The 18,714-nt window shown below is 48.3% G+C and overlaps 1 protein-coding gene across 8 annotated transcripts in view; it reads right to left on the minus strand.

The window, feature by feature from the left end:
- Positions 1 to 18,359, minus strand: part of XPNPEP1 (X-prolyl aminopeptidase 1) — a 31,612-nt gene extending 13,253 nt beyond the window's left edge. For 3 of the 8 annotated variants that reach the window (XM_030487632.1, XM_030487627.1, XM_030487635.1), the window contains exons 1-10: positions 18,301 to 18,359; positions 16,835 to 16,930; positions 13,878 to 14,008; positions 8,203 to 8,266; positions 6,444 to 6,548; positions 6,056 to 6,148; positions 4,997 to 5,140; positions 4,565 to 4,660; positions 2,286 to 2,367; positions 1,116 to 1,326 (exon numbers count right to left, since the gene is read on the minus strand). In XM_030487632.1, the coding sequence (XP_030343492.1) occupies positions 1,116 to 1,326; positions 2,286 to 2,367; positions 4,565 to 4,660; positions 4,997 to 5,140; positions 6,056 to 6,148; positions 6,444 to 6,548; positions 8,203 to 8,266; positions 13,878 to 13,994 (912 nt within the window). In that variant the 5' untranslated portion in view covers positions 13,995 to 14,008; positions 16,835 to 16,930; positions 18,301 to 18,359. Of the gene's footprint in view, positions 1 to 1,115; positions 1,327 to 2,285; positions 2,368 to 4,564; positions 4,661 to 4,996; positions 5,141 to 6,055; positions 6,149 to 6,443; positions 6,549 to 6,704; positions 6,813 to 8,202; positions 8,267 to 13,877; positions 14,009 to 14,653; positions 14,675 to 16,834; positions 17,320 to 18,176; positions 18,275 to 18,300 lie in introns of those variants that run through there. The other 5 variants (XM_030487629.1, XM_030487630.1, XM_030487628.1 and 2 more) reach the window with 5 other exon arrangements.
- Positions 18,360 to 18,714: the final 355 nt, after the last annotated feature.

Here is an 18,714-nt window from a genome sequence, read left to right on the forward strand (position 1 = left end):
AGTGTAAAGGCACAGAGAGCCACATTCCATATTAAAGGGATATATTGAAAGTAACAAAACTTTCCAGACCTGTTTGGTTTTACCATCTGTGCTTATGCACCACATGCAATGAACCTATTAAGGTGTATAAGTGAATGTCATCACTGGAGAAAAATAACACCTGATAGTTTGGCCATTAGAGCCAGAGAGCGTAAGCAGAGATGTGTGCTGCTATCAAACTGTGGCAGCCTAGGGATACCCTAACAGACCCTGCTCTTGGGTTTTTGTTTTCTGGAAGACACAAAGCTGATACCACTCTTAAAATCGCTGTATACAGAAAAAGCGCTCAGGCCCCATGAGTTAGCTCTGTTGTCACAGGTATGGCTGTATCATACACACACCTGCAGCACACCTCTGCAGTACCTGAAACAGGCAGGACATACCTTTCCCCAACTATCTTCTTTCATGACTACTGAATATTAGGTGGACTGCAGGACTCCCAGACAGCCAAGTTTAAGTACAAGTACAGCAAGTGCAGCTGTACTGAAATGATTCTGATGCTACAACTGTCCCTCAGCAGATGCACTCACTGCATGGACAACCGGTGCCTGCAAGTTATCCGTGTCCTCACAAGGTTCCCTGCTGCAGCAACTCTACCACCCTGAACCTCCTGTCTTTGGTACAGGATGTCAAGCCACTAAAATAGATAAAGGGAACCATCTTCAGACACTTAGATCAAGCCAAATGCCTGCTCCCGAATGTCCTGCTCAGCTTTACTGCTTCAGTTTCTGCAAGTTTCCAGCTCTTACTGCTGGTCCACATAAGGCTGATGCTCCATGCACAGGCACCATGACCCGAGTTCACCCTGCTCCCTCTCTCCCTGTACTGGTCTTATCTTAAGCTGACAATTCTTTGGGTAAATCAGCTTAGTGAGTTGGAAGGGCAGCTCCAGCAAGAGCAACCCCAGGATTAACAACCCCTCAATACCTCAGCATGGCTGGATCCTTTCCGCACAAGCTCCAGCCTGGATCATGCTTTGCAGATGGGAAGCTGAATGCAGCTGCCCTCATTAACACCATTCCTGACCGTGTTGAGCAGAAAAGAGGAAAACATTTTCCTTTTCAAGGGCCACTAACCTTGGGAATGGCCTCAGTCAGAGCATAGCTGGCTTTGTCACTGAGCCACACTTTCTCCTTGGGTGAGAGGCCTGCACCAACAGCCTGCAGCTCTGACAGGATAGATCCGTAGGGCATCACCTGGATTTTAAACTCAGGCTCCAAGGTGGAATCAAGCTGTAAGTGTTCCCTCACAGCTGCGTCCGTCATTCGGTCACCATCAATGAAGAGCCTAAGAAACAAACCAGACAGAAAAGATAGGTGGGACCATATCTGACATGGTTGGAGTGAGGAAGGGAAGGAGAAACCACCCTGGTGACATTTCAGGGAGAAAGGAGTTAGTTAATTATGTGCTATACTTTGCACTATATTGTTTTAACCACTGGCCTTCACACTGCTTAAATCTTGCTTTGAAGTTAAGATACACCACCCTGCTGAGAGGAAAGGAGCTGACAGCATTTCTGTTTGTATGGCACATTCAAACTGGCTGTATCCCATCACTGCACTTCAAGCAGGAGAGAGTAACAGAGGCAAATAATGGCCATTCTCTTATTTTTAAGGGCAACATCTAGAAAGAGAAAGTTAATGTTGTTCTAAATATCACACTGTTCTCACTTTCACTAAATTGGAAAGTTCAGCTCAGCCTTCACATACAGCCTGTACTCACCCAGCCGGGTTTTATACCTCAGATGCATCTAGCTAGCAGCTTGGAGATGCCTCCAAAAGACTTGTGCTTGCTGAGGTTCATTATACAGGGCAGTCACAGGAAAGAAGCCTTCTGTCACAAGCCAGTCCTGAAACTTTTCTACACAGTCCCTGCAGTTTTGAAGTGACTCATCAATAACAGTAAAGTTTTCCAACAGCCAGCCCAGCACTGGCTCTAACCCACATTTCACCCAGGGCTTCAAGGGTCCCTCTGTATTATCTCAGGGCGACAGACAGAGGGGTCGGTCATCATGCCCAAGGTCACCCAGCAAGCCAATTGATGTGCTGAGGAGCACAGCAGAGCCCTTGGCTGCCTCTCTAGCTCTGATCAGGGGAGGAGAGCAATTAAAGTTGAAGATAAAAGTGCTCAGAAAGGACATCAAAGTGCCCAAGCGTGGGCATTTTGAAAAGACAAATGCTTTGCTAGAGCAGCTCTCCCACAGTAAAAAATGCATCTTGGGGGACAGAAGAAGGGAATACAAGCACCTGATTGTGTTCATTCCTATGACGGCGTATGCAAAAAACACAGGATTGTACTCAACATCAGAGCCTCGGAGGTTGAAAAGCCCTGGAAAATAAGAACGCCAAGAATCACAGCCCTGGTTCATCTGTTGCAACATTAGAGAAAGCCAAAATAATCGCAGCAAAACACAATCAAGCAATGAGTCGTCACGGGTGCACGCCGTGGGTCCAGCTCCCACCCAGCTGTCCCACGTCCTGCTGCTTTGCCAGCAATCCTAAGTTTTTGCCAGGAGATGGCACCAGAACTGCAGTTTAAACACTCCCATCGGGCGAGGAAATTGGGGGTTAACTTCTAAAGGAGGGCTGCCTTGGAAGAAAGGTACAGGCAAAGAAGACAAGGGGGAATAAAAAAGTAGTATTTGCCCTTTCTGGTCTGTGCAATGCAATTAGAGTTCACCTCTCGACAGCCAGAAGACTTCAAAGGTACAAGGTATCATCTCATCCCGATCCTTTTCTTGATCACTGAGGGAAGGAGACACAATAGGCAAGACTTGAAATACTCCCAAAAGGCCTCTCATTTGGGTGCCTCCAACATTCTGACTGCACAGTCTCACACAACTCCAGGCAAAGTCAAGAGGGGACGTAGATGTTCAGCATCTCCAAACTCCTGATTTTAGGGTCAAATAAAAACCCCAGGGTATCCAATTAGCTGAAATGAGTTACTCAAGGCAATAAGGCCAGCCAGCAGGACAGCTGGGAAAAGAACCAACATGTCCTAAATCACAACCCAGCACTGTATTCACCCAACCGTGCAAATTCTGCCTTTAAAGTAAAAATAGAGTTTGATTCTCCCCAGGGAAGGAGGAGGTCACTTGGAAGCAGGAAAGAACCACAAAGAACTCTTTACTGCAAGGGTACAAACTTCCTCGCTCAGCCGACTCCCAACGCAGTAAGGAGGCAACAGGCTCCTCTGTGGCTCTCTTTCTGTCCCCAGAAACTTGTCTGGTGTTTAATACAGTGAATTGAACTAGATGAAATTAAAGACAACTTCTCCCTCTCCCCCCTTTAGGATAGGAAATCAACCAGGCACCCGGCAACAAGCTTCTCTCATAACCTCTGGTCCATCTTAAAAACCTTTGATTCATAACCAAGCTTGGCTTTGTTGGAGACATTTAATCTGAAACCACCTCAGGGCACCAATTTATCATTAATTTAATTGGAGATGCGCCTGAAAAGGTGAGACACACAATCTCTGCTCACGCAGGCCTCCCTGGGGAGGAGTCATATTCACCACGCTCAGAAGCACTTCTTTCATGAAACAAGCTCTTTGCTCAGTGTCCCAGATCCAGGAGAGCCCACAGACCACGGCAAGCTGGCTTCACTCAGCACCACAGCCGTTGAGCTGGCAGTGCTGTTGCTAGGAACACACAACCTTCATTTCTACCTTTGCAGATCAGACACGGGGCACAAGCAATAGCAGCACTCACAACCTACCAGTGCTATGTTCCCACTGCACCAGGCTGTGCGCTGGTGATTTCTGCACAAAGGATACACAGCACTAGTAACAACAGCCCTGGGGAAACCCCTGCTGTTTCTGGCCATCCTCCCTTCCTACACACTGGGCTGGGAGCCAGGGTGTGAAGACCTAGTCATCCTTGGGGCCCCAAAGAGAGGGGACTCTCCAGTAGGACCCTGGGACCCTCAACTAAAGTGATCTGGAAATACAAGTTGAGCCCTGACTTACTTGTTTAACCAAAGCATTTGCCAAACATTGGAGAGGTAGAGACTGACTTAAAAAGTAGTGACAATTAGGAAGATTACTGTGAATGCTGTGTACTCCACCCTTGCCTTATGTATACAAAGCTGCATGTTGCATTGCTTTGTTTATAGCCCAGACTCTACAGCAGAAAACAGTCTCCATCTTCCCACAGGGTAAGGCAGCATCAGGATATTTTACAGCCAGAAGATCTCACAGGTCTTTTTTTTTCCCCTTCAAACTGCCTCAGGCTTTATATATAACTCCTTTCCCTTTGCCTGGGCTGTTTTTCAAAGGTGGTGATTTGCAGTTTCCTGGGCCAAAAACGTACTCAGGAGCTGCCCTGGTGTAATAAGGCACTGTGCAGAAATACTGGCTTGCTGTTTATGACCTGTTATCACCACTGCACGTCATACAAGTTAACTGACCTCTAACAAACACATGGGCTGTCATAAGTGCCTCTCACCCTGGCAGAGTTCTTCCTTCCCAAGGCAGGAAGGACATTTATTTTGTAGGAAGACCTGAGAAAGGAGATGCAATGACTTACATGCTACTTCATCCAAGGCCGTTACCACAAACCACAGGACTTTCCTCTCAGCCATTTTTGAACGGAGGGATGCAATTTTGTCTTTCCAGCTGACCCCTGCAAAACACAGTATGAATAGCTACAGTCACCAGCTTTACTGGGCATGATGATGCAAACACAGACCGACACATTGGATTTTGGAGGCAGCCAAAACACATTGTGCTTGTGCTCCTTCCTCCTTTCTAATAACTGATATGAACCATCTCAAACGAGCTGCCCTTCAGACATACATGGATTTGTTTTGAAGTTATCTAGCCTCTAACAAATGGCTATTTTAAGTTTTGAGGACAGAGGTCCTGCAGTAGTGTTCTTCTCCCTACATTATAAGAGGAAAGCAAAGTGGGGATAGGGCAGTAGAAACAGTCCCTGTCTACTGGGAGTTAAGCTTCTCACCTGTGTAACTCAGGTCAAGCGTGATGAGAGGCTTGCAGGGGCGCTGAGGACAGTCTGTCCAGATTGTATCTATCAGGTTTTCTTTGATGGGCACAAGATCATGGCCAGCACTTCTCAAGGCTTTGGACATCCTCTTCCACTGGTCTGCCAAAGGGAAAGGAGTCAAGAGTGATGGCTTTGAAGAACACACACTGGTTCAACCATGGCCCCATTCACAGAGGGCAGACTCAAGAATCCGAGTCTCCTCCTTTCCTTCCAGCTCCTCCTTCCTCCCACTCCCTTAAAAACAAAACAAAAGCTGTGGCAATTAGAGTTCCAAAAACACAACCGCTACAGCCAGCAGCAGGTACAGAACCTCACAGTCCTGGAGCCTCATGCTTGAGCTGAAGAAGAACTGCTCCAGCTGGAAGACAGCTGATACACCCCAGAGGGTGCTGTAAGGGTCTCCTCTACCCCAGTGCAGAACCATGCTAGATCTAAGCTAGACAAGAGACCAGATGAGCTTCCACAAAGCCACAAGACTGATCCTTAGTCCATCTGAATCAAGCACATGTCCCCCCTTCCCTCCAGTGACCTTTGAAGTGGGCTCTGAAGCATGAGTAGATACTCGTTCATCTGATAAAAATGGTACCTCTCCAGGAATGTGCTTCCTACAGGGAAAGCTGCAGCTGTACCAAGACCACCAAGCAGTAGCAGCAGCATGAGTTTTTCCTGGGTGTTCTGGCTCCCCTGCTGGCCAAGGCATTCAGCAACTTCATACTGAAATGCCCATACCAAGCCACAGCACAGACAATAGGAGGTGAACCTGGACTCTGCTTTTCAGGCACAGTCACTGCAAGCCCAGAGAGCAGCTCTTGTGCCTTGTGTTTTCGATGCACTGCTGTGGCGCTCTCATGATACATGCCTAAAACCAAAATCCAACCTGTTTGGCATAACAGTCTAACCTACCATCCAATCTGGGCTGAAACATGGTTATCTACATACCATCACACAACAGCTTAGCCAGAGAAGCAAGATCTAGTTGCCCAACCCAGAGTTATAAAATTAAGTAAAACCAACCAGCTGGAATAATGAAAGGGTCCACTCCCACCTTCGAGCCTTCTGGGAGGACACTCACCAGCCAGTCCTCCTGAGTCGGTGTATCTTTCAGACCTCCAAAGATTTAAAGAAAAAAACAGATGTTCAAAGCATCAGTCATACTGAAGCACTCCCACACTACCCACAAAGTCTATGCTAATGCATCTCATACATCTACTAACAAACGTCTAGACCCATGGGCAAGAAGAGTCACAGGACACTAAAGCAGGAGCAGTGTATCCAAGGTGTTCCTAAGCCCCTGCATGATGGGAAATCCCTACAGCTCAAGCTGTAACATGTGTGAAGTGACCAAATGGTCTGTGATTGTTCTCTGTTTATCAGTGGAGCAGTATCCCAGCTTCCTGCATACCCATTTTCATGAGTGTCCAGTTGTTATCCATTTGCTGTGCAGCTTGCAGGAAGTAGCGTCCATCTGTCCACATGGCTGCATGCTGGTCAGTTACTATGGCAGTACCTAGGCAGGAAGGCAGAAAGATGCAGTGATTTAGAGCTGGGCAGCCACCATGCAGACAGAGAGAGCAAGGGGAGTGTTTGAAATGCAGCCCAGGTCCCAAAAAGGCAGCTCTTCTCACTGTTCAAAAGTCAGTCCAGTTTCAGCGGAGATACTCACTGTTTACCCTGCACTACAACTTTCCAAATCCTCTCAGGGACAGTATGCACAAAGATGCAGCTTAGTGAATTGCTTCAGAGGAATTCAACTTAAGCAATCTCAGCCAGTCGGTGGAAGTGGGTAAATGGGACTTTCCAAACCTTCTGTAACAGAGACTGTGGTCTCCATTTGGTTGTTGTCACAGTAACACATATTGTACGTCCCCGGATTCCATCCCATCTTCTTGTGAGGAGGAAGCCTGGGCTCTGGCCATCCACAAGAAACAGCTGTTATAGGCCAGCAGACGTGGGTATCACTCCAGCTGTCAGCTGCACCCCTTTCCCAAATGTTACAGCTCTAACATAGATGGCTGAACAGGAAATACAAACATAAACTTCTGCTGGTTTCAATGGCTGTCCCATTCCCCTGACTCCAGATGGAGGGATGCAAGCAGACGGCTGAGGGGTAGTGACATCTCAGCAAGGCACTCTAGCTGCCTTGCCCTTGGCAATTCCAAAACAAATGTCTTTTGAGTCTCTGCATCTTGGCCAAACTCTCTGTCACCAGAAACTGAAGCCCAGATCAGCAGAGCAGAGTTTCCAAATAGGAATTCATTGTCTTCTACCAAACTCCCCCAAAGACAAACTCCATTTTAAGCTGCTTCATTCTGCAAAGATGAAGCAAGAAACACAAGGTGAGCCCCTGGTGAAACCTCACTGGTAGGCTGGAAACACAGACCTTTCAAGAACATAACAAGGGCCCAAAATAGAGAAGAAGGTTATGAAGAGGCCATGCAGAAGGCATGAAATTAATACAGGATTCATGTTATCCACTAACAGCAGCTCAGAGCCCTGGATTTATCACCTTCCACATGAGGTCCCAGAGTAGTTCATAGGAAGTGGTGAATGGACTCTCCAAATACATAGGTAGCTGTATTTATTGAACCAATTTGCAATTAGGGAGGAAAAGACCTCAAAAGCCTAAAGCGACTTTCCAACAATCACACAGCAGAGTAAGCTGCAGAGCTCAGGGCACAGCTAGGGTGAAAACTAGGTCTTTTGAAACAGACCTATCCTAGAGCCAAGAAAACATCCTGTCTCAGCAAGATAAGCAAACTTTTCCACAGCGTTCAGTTTCCAAATGCAGTTTCTGGCTCTGTTTAAACAGAGAGGCTAGCTGAAGTCCATCTACTCTTCACCCAAACGGTCAGTGTAAAAACCTGCACATCAAAAGGAATGACTGCAGGTTACAAGCACCACATGAAAGAGTTAACAGGATTTTACTTTCTGAGGGGTTCATTCAGGGGTCAAACATTTTCTGAAAACTTGTTATTGAGCTGATATTACATAATTCCAGTGGGCAGCCAAGACATAACTCTGCAGATGCTGAAATGGGAAGAAAACAGTTCAAACAAGCTGGATAGGCTTCCTTTTCCATCCTGCCTTTGTGTTATGAATGAGAATATTTCTTTACAGGGGAATTATGTACTTCAGCAAGAACCTAAGTTCTGGAAAGGTACCTGCAGAGCCATCAAATCCAGAGATGAACGCCCGTCTGCAATCACAGGGTGCAATGTACTCGCTCTAGAAAACAAAAGAGGCAGCAATTATTTATAGCAGCGGGGGGGGGGAAATCAGCTGATGACAGAAACTTTGATAAGCCTTTTCTCCTAAAGGACACCACAGAGAGAACAAAATGAGTTAAAAAACCCTGGGCTCTACTCTACTGGAACATTTAATCATCTGTGATTACATTGTATTTACATCCAACTGCTTTTGGGGTTTTTTTAAGCTGCAGCACTTTTCTCCCACAAACATCTGTAAACACTGAAGCGCTTCAGAGTTTGCAGATGTTTATTTCACACTCAGCCTCCCCTTTGGGCAACAAACAAATGCTGCCTTTGAAGCTGCAATGTGAAAGGAAGAGAAAGCAGAAGCACCCCTTGATCCTGGAGACCAGGGTAGTCAGCACATAAAATCCATAAGATTCACCATCTCCAATGAAGTCCCCTCACTGGCATTTACAGGAATTCCTTGAAGACTTTTTTTCCACTACAATGACATTGAAAGAAAATTACCAAGGTAGTAAAACTGGGAAAACTTTAACCTTTAGGACCTGAGAGATGCTGAGCCTCTCACTTCTTCCTTACCTACTCAAAACCCAACTCCACCAGAAACCACCAGACCATGGTTTGGTGGGTGAGAGGCAATCAAAGATTACCAGTCCATCCTCATCCCAAACCCATCACAACCTGTGTTTGTCGACACATCTGTTGGCAGTGTTACAGACAAGCCTGAGAATGCACAGATATCCAACATCCACAGGAGATTAAAATTAAAGGGCCACCTTGAAGTGGCCCCCACACCATTTTTATGGGATACCATTCTGGCAGGTTGGGAGGTCAGAACTGCTGAGCAGTGCTGGTAATTAGCTGGTGCAACTCAGCACATCAGCTTAATCCAGGCTGACAGCACTGATGTTTGAGCTGCAAAACCCCTGCATTTGTATCTTACAAATGGTCTGAAGCCAAAGCCTGTTCCTCTGCCCATAAAGCTTCCCTCCACTCAGCGGTGCTATGGCTAAAGAAACATTTTAGGGACAGAGCTGAGAAATCACAACCCAATTCTCAGGTGGTTTTATTTCCTAATGTGATAGATACGGCATTTGCCTGTCTCTGGTGAGGGCTGATTGTTAGAAAATAGTCCCTTCAAACCTGTTACTCTTCACTGCTCTAAAGAAGGCAGGAGGGAGTGAGAAGCACAATCCAGAGCACCTAGGACCAACTCTTTATTTCTGCTCTCAGTCACCCCACAGTCAAAACCCCTCCAGAACAGCTATGCCTCTCCCCTCCCAGGAGACACCATAAGCAGCAGCTACTAACCATTCACCACTAATGTTTTGAAACTGAGCCTTGGGACAACAAAACCCATGGCCCAGAAGAGGATCTGGCCAAATAGCTTTTGCTCCTGGTTGCCAGGGAAGACTCTTGGGATACGTCCCCAAGAAATGGTCTATTTTAACCAACCACTAATGAACGTTGGCAGAAATGGGGCGGGTATTGAGACCATGGGCACCCTCTTCTCTGAGCCAGTCTAGCTCCCTGTGCCTCGTCCTGTCCAGCCCCACACCCCACAGGGCTGTGGCATACACTCAGCAGCTGTGGGGATGAGATGGGTCAGGATACTCACTTCAGGAAGGGATGACTGCTCTTTGCACACCTCTATCTGGATCCACCTTAGCCCACCACAGCACCACCATCACCACTAACTCCCTTTAATATAACAACATCAGCAGATCAAGCGGACAAAGTCAACCAGGAAAGGAACCAAGTGCCCATTTCCCCAGCTGCCTGTCTCACAGCAGCAGGACACAACACAAAGGCAGAGCCATGTAGACCTGGGAAGGATTCCCCTTTTTAACATGTCCTAATGACTATTCAGCCTGTGAACTGCTACAACTCCCCCTCTCCTGCACGTCTCAGCTCAAAGCTGGGACACAATCTCCCAAGGTCAGAAGCCTAAAGGGTAGGCTTAAAATTCTCATTGTGGATCATACCACTATGTACATCTCAAATCAGAGCAGTAATTTCTCTTCCCTTTCTCTTGACCAACGCAGCAGAGACTACAGGCTAGTTTGCTTGTGCAGACAGGGGATCTCACATTCCTAGGAAGGGTTAACACTGAGCTGGCTGCATTAACAGCACAGAGCAGTGAAATGGATTAAAACAATTAAAAAGAAAAATCTTAAAGAAAAAAAAAAAGCAGCCCATCAGTTTTAGATCCAGTAAAAGCTGACCTAAGCTAACAAAGACCTTGACTGTGTGGGAAATACCTCATGCTGTCCCAGTTACAGACAAATCCAGGGGATGTTTTGAGTTTACAATGAGGCAGATGGGCTTTAAAAAGGAGTATGAGGGATGTGGAGGGGAAGATGGTTCATTCATCTGTCACTCTGAATTCTTGCACACCCACCTGTTCTGTTCCATGCAGCAACCCCCACTGTGCAAAGATGAGCCCATGTTTTGCGTGAGCTAAAATTACAAGGGGAACACCTGCGTACGCCACACAAAATACAGGCCACAGCACAGTCAGAACAAGGTATTTCCCTGGGGCTTGTCTTGCAGATCTGATGGCCTTCAACCTGGCCCTCCTTGGGCCTTTCATGTCTGCTTTCCACCACACCTGTCAGTCTCCGACATGCAGACACTGAGGATGCATCACAGAAACCCTCAGCTAAGCCAGGAAGAAGCCCAAAGAAAATCAGTGGTGCTGATCACCAGAGCCTGCCTGGTTGGGCCATTAACATGTTAAAGCTTATTCTAGCCTAATGTCAACCAAGATCAGCAACGAAAAGTGCAGCTCACTGCCCTTACAGCTCCAACACTGATGCCATTAAAGAACAAACACTGCTGTGTACTTGGAAGGAGGTCAGTATTCACTGCCAAAAACCTAACTGCATTGGTAAGATCTAGAACAGGTCAGTGCAACCTGCGCACAAGCCATCTCTTGCTTTATAACTTTGCTGATTCCTTGGCTCTGAACGAGTGTGTGTCAGAGGAGCCAGCTCTGAGCAGAAGACAGCATCTCTGCCAACCCAAACACAGGGCCCTGAGCTGGGCAGGTGCTTCCTTGATGTGGAAAACCAGCCAGATCTGACCAAATTTGTTTTCACCAAGACAAGGCCTAGGGGTGGAAGCCAGCCCCAGTTACACTGTGACTGGCTCCAAACCCAAGCTGTAATCCAGACATCATTCCCTCCCATTAAGAAGAAAACTCCTCCAATCTCTGAAATATTCCCGTATGGGCAAACTCCAGATTCAATGTAAACTGAGTGACTCAACGTAAATTGGATCCTGCATTTACCACTGCAACAGCCCAAAAGCTCAGACAGGCATTTTTAACCAAACCACAAAGGATTTAGATGCCTCATTCCCAAAAGCAAGGCATTTCACCCCTTCGTGATCCTTTGAGACCACCAGCCAAAAGATCCACTCAGAACTCATGAAAGGAAGTAGTTTCTTTCTTTGGACTTCAGTCCACTGCCCTCCTTTCCCACCAGCCTTCAGACCACCCTTGTCCTCAAGGAATCAGCCTGCTGCTTCTGACTTCTTATCACCAGCATCAAAAATTAAAGCAAGCCAACATTAAGGGCTAGCTGCAGGAGCCACAAATCCAAGGTATTAGCAGCCTTGGTTAAACCAGAGTCAGCACCAGGTGTTGCCTGAGAAGTTCTGCAAGTCCTTCAGCTCCTTACACAACTAAACATGGAAAGCAAAGGACACAGCTGGTGCCAAGCCTCCTGGCAGTATTATAACCTAAGCCTTCTAGCCTTGGCAGAAAACCCAATATTAAAAGTACCACAAAGCTCAGAGCTCAAACATTCCCAGTGTTACAAAGAGAAATTAGTCAGCAAGTTGCAGCATTGGGGTGTATCAGCATCAGTCCAATCCAGGGGTTCCTTTGCAACCTAGAAAGGAATAAGGTTTCCCCTAATCTAAACCCCATGTCAACACCAGAGGAGGGAAAGACCTCTTTGTTGACAAGGTCTCCAATGCAGATCCCACGACAGCCTCAGGAACAGCTGAGTGAGGCAAGGACAGCAATAAGTAGCTTGCGCTGTAGGGAAGAAATGGCTCAAGCCACCAAAATTTGGCTATCATTAAACTGCAGCCCTCTGACTCATGGAGGAAGCTGTTCAAGAGCAAAAGCTGACTGCAGGGCTGTAAAGTTCCTATTTGTGTACAGGAAACAAACCCTTGCTTGGAACGTGGGGAAGCTGCAAATCTCAGCTCATCACGATTCACCTGGAAGCAGTAAGTCTGTTCTGGGATCAATGGGTTCCCGCCAATGCCTAAAATTGCACTAATTCCCAAAGCTCACAGACAAAATCCTGCACTAGCTATTCAGGAGGCGCCAGAATCAGCAGCTTTTAGTAATCGTTTCCATTCAGATAGATTCACTCTGCAGAGAAACCTGACCAACTCGCCTGGCAGGAAATAGCAACATGGGGTTCTCTGCTTAACTGCACTCTGTCAAGGAAAAGAAAGCAACAGAAAACCCCAGAAGTCCTGAGGGTCACATTCTTCAACTCACATGACAGCATTTAACGTCTAGTGAAATGAAACCAGAGTTATATATGGACAGAGGCAGCTTGAGGCAGGAATGCAGCAGACAATAGCAGCTGCAGAAAAAGCCTTCCCTCTACCTGCCTAAGTTTGGATCTCCCTAAGAGGAAACACGATGCTGCACACACGGTCCCAAGGCACAGGCAAGTCTGGACTCAGCTCACCCCAGTGCCAAGTCAAGGGCAAAGGTTCCGATTCAGTTGCATTTTGCTCTCGCACACCCTGGGGTAAAAGGGAGCTTTGGGTGCGAGCCAGGAAAGCTTCAGGTCTTTTGTTTCCTGAAAATGGCTGAGGAGGGAAAAACCCTTGGCAGTTCTTGGGTCTCCTAACAGAGTGAGCAGAAGAGCATGTGAGCAGGCAGGGGAGGTAAAAGGCAGTTCAACCATTTAAAATTCATGTCATGGACCACAAAACTCTTCACCAGGAGAAGCAGCACACAACAGCTACTGCCACAGGTCACCACCCGGAGACCACACTTCCCTGCTGGCTTTAGAGCCCAGAACAAGCTGATGTAGAGCAGCACTGAAAGGGAAGTGTTGGCATTGCCTGCTCCTTCCCTGCCCCTCCAAAGGCCCCTCTGCACGGGATCTGAAGGGCTTTGCAAATTGAGGCAGCAAATTCAACCAAGAACTGGATCTTGCAAAGGAAGAGCTTTGCAACTAATCCTTTGCCACCTCACTTAAGAACATGTGTTGATCAGGAGGTGTTAATGGAGAAACTAAAGGCTAGATAATGCCTTTTCCTTTCCCAGTAAATCCATTCTCCCCAGCCAGGATGGGGACAGCAAGTGCTCTGGCAAGCTCCCTTTTTTTGCAGCATGAGCTCCCTGAAGACAATCTGATGAGAAGTTGCTGGTGGAACATGCACACTGATTTGTTACAAGAACATAAAACCTCAGTTTCTTGAATAGACTCCAGAAACCTTTTCCAACATGATGTTTCTCGGGTTACCCAGGCTTTTATGCTAGAACCATTAAAATGAGTGAACAAAGGATGACTTTAGTTATCCCTGGCTTTTATTTTTTGCAGGGAAGGAAAGTGCAATCACCCCCTTAATCGATCCATCCATACCTGGTGCGCATCTCCAGAGGGCACTATGTAGGCTTGGACAGGCTCCTGGACATACTTGGGACTCTTCATCACCTGCCGCAGTTGCTTCAGCAGCTCTGTTGTAATTTTTGGACTCATCTTCCTACCTGTAACTAAAACAAAACACAAAACTTGAGAGCTTCTCCAGCCATCCCAGGCCACTCACATGTACAGGCTGGAGGCAGTCACCACTGGAACTTCTCTCGAGGACAACTGTGCCAACATCATCCCTCTCAGCCCAGAATTTCTGCTGTCTTGTCTCTTCACTCATGTTCATTGAGAACAAGGGATCAGGTTGAGGCCAGAGAGTCAAAGCTGGTTTATCCTGTAAAGGACCTTTCCCACTCATAGAAGGACCAGCATGCCCAGTGGTGATGCACACAAGCTTAGCACGCTTACCAACCCTTCTAGCATGTGGATAGCAGCAGGAACCAGAGCACCTCAGACATGCCCTATAACTGCCAGGAAAGGTCTTGGCATGTGATGTTGATGGTCCCAAGTACCCATAGATTATAAGGAGCCCCACACATCATGTGCACAGAGAAAAACTTTCAGTCTTTCCACTCTGGGGGCAGAGATGCTGTGGCTTACAAGCCACAGGAGCACAGGCTGCTGGGAGAGTAAGCCATGGATGTCAGGAACTCAGAAACAAACCAGTTAAGAATGCAATTTTTAGAAGTTTCACTACAGCCGACGGTTTCAGACACAAGAAATCTGCCAAGGACATACACAGGGATGTGTTCACTGGCCATATTTACCTCAGGGCTGCATGTTAGTTCATGTAGCAAGAACACAATGATAACAGGAGGAACTGCCCGTTGAGCTCTCCCAAGTTGCCAGAAAACAACTACAGAGGCTTAAAGGAACCTTCTCTAAAGACCTTTGGCAAATGCTGTGCAGATCTCAGCTGGTGTCAGGCAGGCAGGGGTGGAGCGCAGGCTGGATGCAAGGCAGCAGATCAGAGGGGAAAACAAGGGCACAGGCCAATCCCTGTCCCTTGCTGTGGTTTTGCAATGGATGTACCTTTGGCACTGCAGTGAACAGCAGCCTCTCAATTTGCTACCCAGAAACCATCAGCAGCTGAGGCCCGCTGTGAGCACCACACACTGTGACACAGCAGAGCACGCTGCCGCGCTGGCACGAGTGAAGGCTGCAGGGGAAGGCACCAACTGACTGCAGAGGATGTTCAAGCTGAGGGGAGGCCTGGCCTGAAAAACGACAAAAATCAAGTAACCTCAACCACTTCAGAGGTTCTCTCCAGCTTTTCTTCACTCATATCTCCAAAGGGTGCCCAAAGTGAGATAATCCCCTTCCTGGTTCTCCACCCATTCCTCTCAAGTGTTTCAGTACATGCTGGGATCTTGCAAGCTTAATGCTGTCACTGCCCAGGGCAAGGTGGGCAGGCTCTGTGCTGCCTGAATGCCATGCTATGCAGTGTTTTACTCTGACCGGCGCATTTCACAGCCACGTCCACAAACAGATCACAGATGGGAGAAGCAAATAGCAGGCAAGTCTCAAACATTTTTTGCTTATCCCGACACTTATTCTATTTACACCTCAGTAACTACCAGGAGCCTCAAGTGACATTATGGTCTTATACCAAAACCCAGTAAGACGCAGCCCCTGCCCTGTGATTTTTGCCATCTAAACAAGAAGGCAGAAAGCTGCTTCCATTTCACAAACCATAGGAAGACATGCATTTGACCAAAGTCACACACAGCAGCGCTGTGACCAAGTCAGGAGCTGAACCAAGATCTGATGCATTCAGGTGCAAAAATCTCAACCCAAAACCATCATTTACATGTCTCATCACTGGAAGTTTAGAGTACACCAGACTTGTGTGTGCCTGATTGTCTGCCCACAAGTACACTGTGTGTACCACATGAAGCAAATCAAGCTCAAAAGGCACCATACACTAAATCCTCAAAGTGGTATCTTGACTCCAGTGGCGTTAGATTATACCTCAGATTTATTTCCAGGACAAATTTCATAGTTTATACAGTGTTTGCAAGCTACACTGAACTTTATTATAATATGATTGTTTCTGTCTGTCCTCTGTAACAAGCTCCTGTAGCATTCTATAACTTTGCTGCTGATTTATTTTCAGACAAAGGAAAACCACAAAGGAGAGACAGCAACAACACAGCGACCAGCCAGTAAGAAAGAATCTCTTTCTACAGACTCATAAGGACACAGCTTCCTTTCTTGACCTGTGCTTTGTCTCCAGGAGCCTGAAAGTCTCATTTAAACAGGCAAGGAACGACAAGGCTTTGCCTTTTAATAAAGCCTCTTGCTGACAAGCCATGGTTTTCTTAGCAAGCAAGAGATTCTCTCAAGGACAAAACAAAGTACTCTCATTGTTGAAAGATTTGCTTTCAATATTAAAAACACACCTGAGCCAGATTAGCAACAAAACCCATATTGAGGAGGACATCTATTTTAGATGTCCTACAGTATAAGAAATGGCTTTAAAAAAATCCTCCACAAACTTTCCAATAAAATTGTCTTCAACTTCCACAGAAAGTGAAGCTCTTTTCTCCCATATTTTTGGTCATTATTTACTCTGGTCCCCCCCATAATTTTTAACAGGTGACCTTTCCTTTCTGGGTCATAATTACAAACCTCTACAAAGTTAAAACAGCTTCTCTATCATTATTTAATCACTCCAGTGATTAACACCAAACACAGCTGAAAGTTCTTTACTGTGAGGGTGCTGAGGCACTGGCACAGGTTGCCCAAAGAAGTTGTGAATGCTCCATCCCTGGCAGTGTTCAAGGCCAGGTTGGACAGAGCCTTGGGTGACATGGTCTAGTGTGAGGAGTCCCTGTCTACTAGATGATCTTAAGGTCCTTTCCAACCCAAATCATTCTATGATTTAGCAGTGCAAGGAACAGTCCCATTCCCTGCCTTTTCTCCAAGGTGTCACACTGCCGTGTTACCTGCCTCTGTAGTTCCCCCCGTCTGGACGCCTCTTGCCTCTGCTCACACAAAATACCATTCAGTTCTTTGCTTGGCCTTCATAAGCTCCACTGTGCCTGAGAAAGCAAAGGGCAAAACTGAAGCAGCTGACAAACTTTGCTCCCCATAAAACATTCTAATTCTCAAAGAGCTGGAATTGCATTAACACTATGTTCCACTGGCAAGATCAGAGATGCACGGAGGGTGAACCATAGGGGAGCAGGGAATGTCAAGGGCCAGGCATTTGCTTGTCAAGACTTACAATTAAATCTTGCAAGCATGTGCCGGTTTATGCCAATTTATTTTCAGGACCATTCTGTCAGAGGCGAGTCCCCATTTTACAGATGGGGAAACTAAGGCAGAGCAGAAGTAACATGCGAAGTATTTCTGCAGCATGATGACAGACAGATCCCAAAATCTGTCACTGAACAGACATATATTATCTACACCTCACTAGACCACAGGAGCCAGTTCTCCAAGAGCCCAGGCCAGATCCTGCCTGCAGAACATCTCTGTCAGACACATGGGGCAAAGAGCAACCACAAAAGTGCTGCAGGAGGAACCAGACATCTCCTCCTGACCCCCACATGCACACAGAGCAATGGGCTGCTGCAACCCCAGTGCAGGCCATGGCTGGGGACACGAGGCCCATGGTGTCAGGGTGTGTGTCAGTGCCATGGCGGGGAAGGGAGGTGAGGACAGGAGATCAGGCTACATCTGGGTCTGCCTGTGGCTGCTGCATTAGACCACCCTGAGTGTTTATGTCCCGTTTGCTTCAGATATGCTCATTCTTCTGATAATTTCCTCTTTATTTTCTCTTTTTTATGAATACACTTGTTCATAGAATCACAGAATGGTTTGGGTTGGAAGGGACCTTAAAGCTCATCCAGTTCCAATCCCCCTGCCATGGGCAGGGACACCTTCCACTAGAGCAGGTTGCTCCAAGCCCCTGTGTCCAACCTGGCCTTGAACACTGCCAGGGATGGGGCAGCCACAGCTTCTCTGGGCACCCTGTGCCAGCGTTCCCAAGCATGCCAGCTCGCACCGTCAGGAACCAGCGGCACTGCCCCAAAGCCAGGCCCCTCCAGCCCGGGCTGCCCGCATGCAGGGCAGCCCCAGCGCTCACAGCCCTGCGCTGGGGCACAAACCCCACCGCTCGCCTCCCAGCACCCGCCTGCACCCCAGCCTCACTGAGCCACCCAGCCCGGCCTGCAGCCCTGAGCCGCCCGCCTGCCCCAGCCCCGCGCAGGCTGACAGGGCCCCTTGGGCCTGCACACCCTGACCGGGCCCGGGTAACCCGGCAAGGCCTGGGCGCCCCGATACCCGGTGCCGGTGAGGGAGGCCATGCCCAGGCCGTGCCGAGGAGCCCGCTCCCCGTGCTCCGCCATTGCCCCGCAGCGCCCTCCGGGCCCGGGCCTGCGTCTGCCCCCGCCCCGCCGCTCCTCACCTGCCGCCGGCCCGCCCGCCGCCGCCGCCGCGACGTCAGCGAACACGTGGGCCGCTGCGGACACCCGCCGATGACGTGGTGGCGGACGTCACGGATGGGACCGGGACCGAGGGGGATCGTCCGCCCCGTCCGGCGGCCCCAGCCCGGTGCTCGGCGCCGACCCCGCTGGGGGAGCCCGGGCAGAGGGGATCCGTGTTCCGGGCCGGGCGGAGGATGCGAGGGTGCTGCAACCGCGGGGAAGAGTCGGGGTTTGGCGGCTGCCGGTGCTTCTTCCCCCCCAGTGTAAAACCGGAGCGGAGCGAACCGCCGCGGGGCCGTGTCCGCAAAACGCGGCTCTTGGGTCCGCTTCACACCGTCCACAGGGGGGATTTGGGGACGCGGAGCGCCAGGCTCCTCTCCCTCGAACGGCGGCAT

The sequence above is a fragment of the Strigops habroptila genome, chromosome 5 (genome assembly GCF_004027225.2).
Source record: "Strigops habroptila isolate Jane chromosome 5, bStrHab1.2.pri, whole genome shotgun sequence".
In the NCBI taxonomy this organism is placed as follows: domain Eukaryota; kingdom Metazoa; phylum Chordata; class Aves; order Psittaciformes; family Psittacidae; genus Strigops; species Strigops habroptila.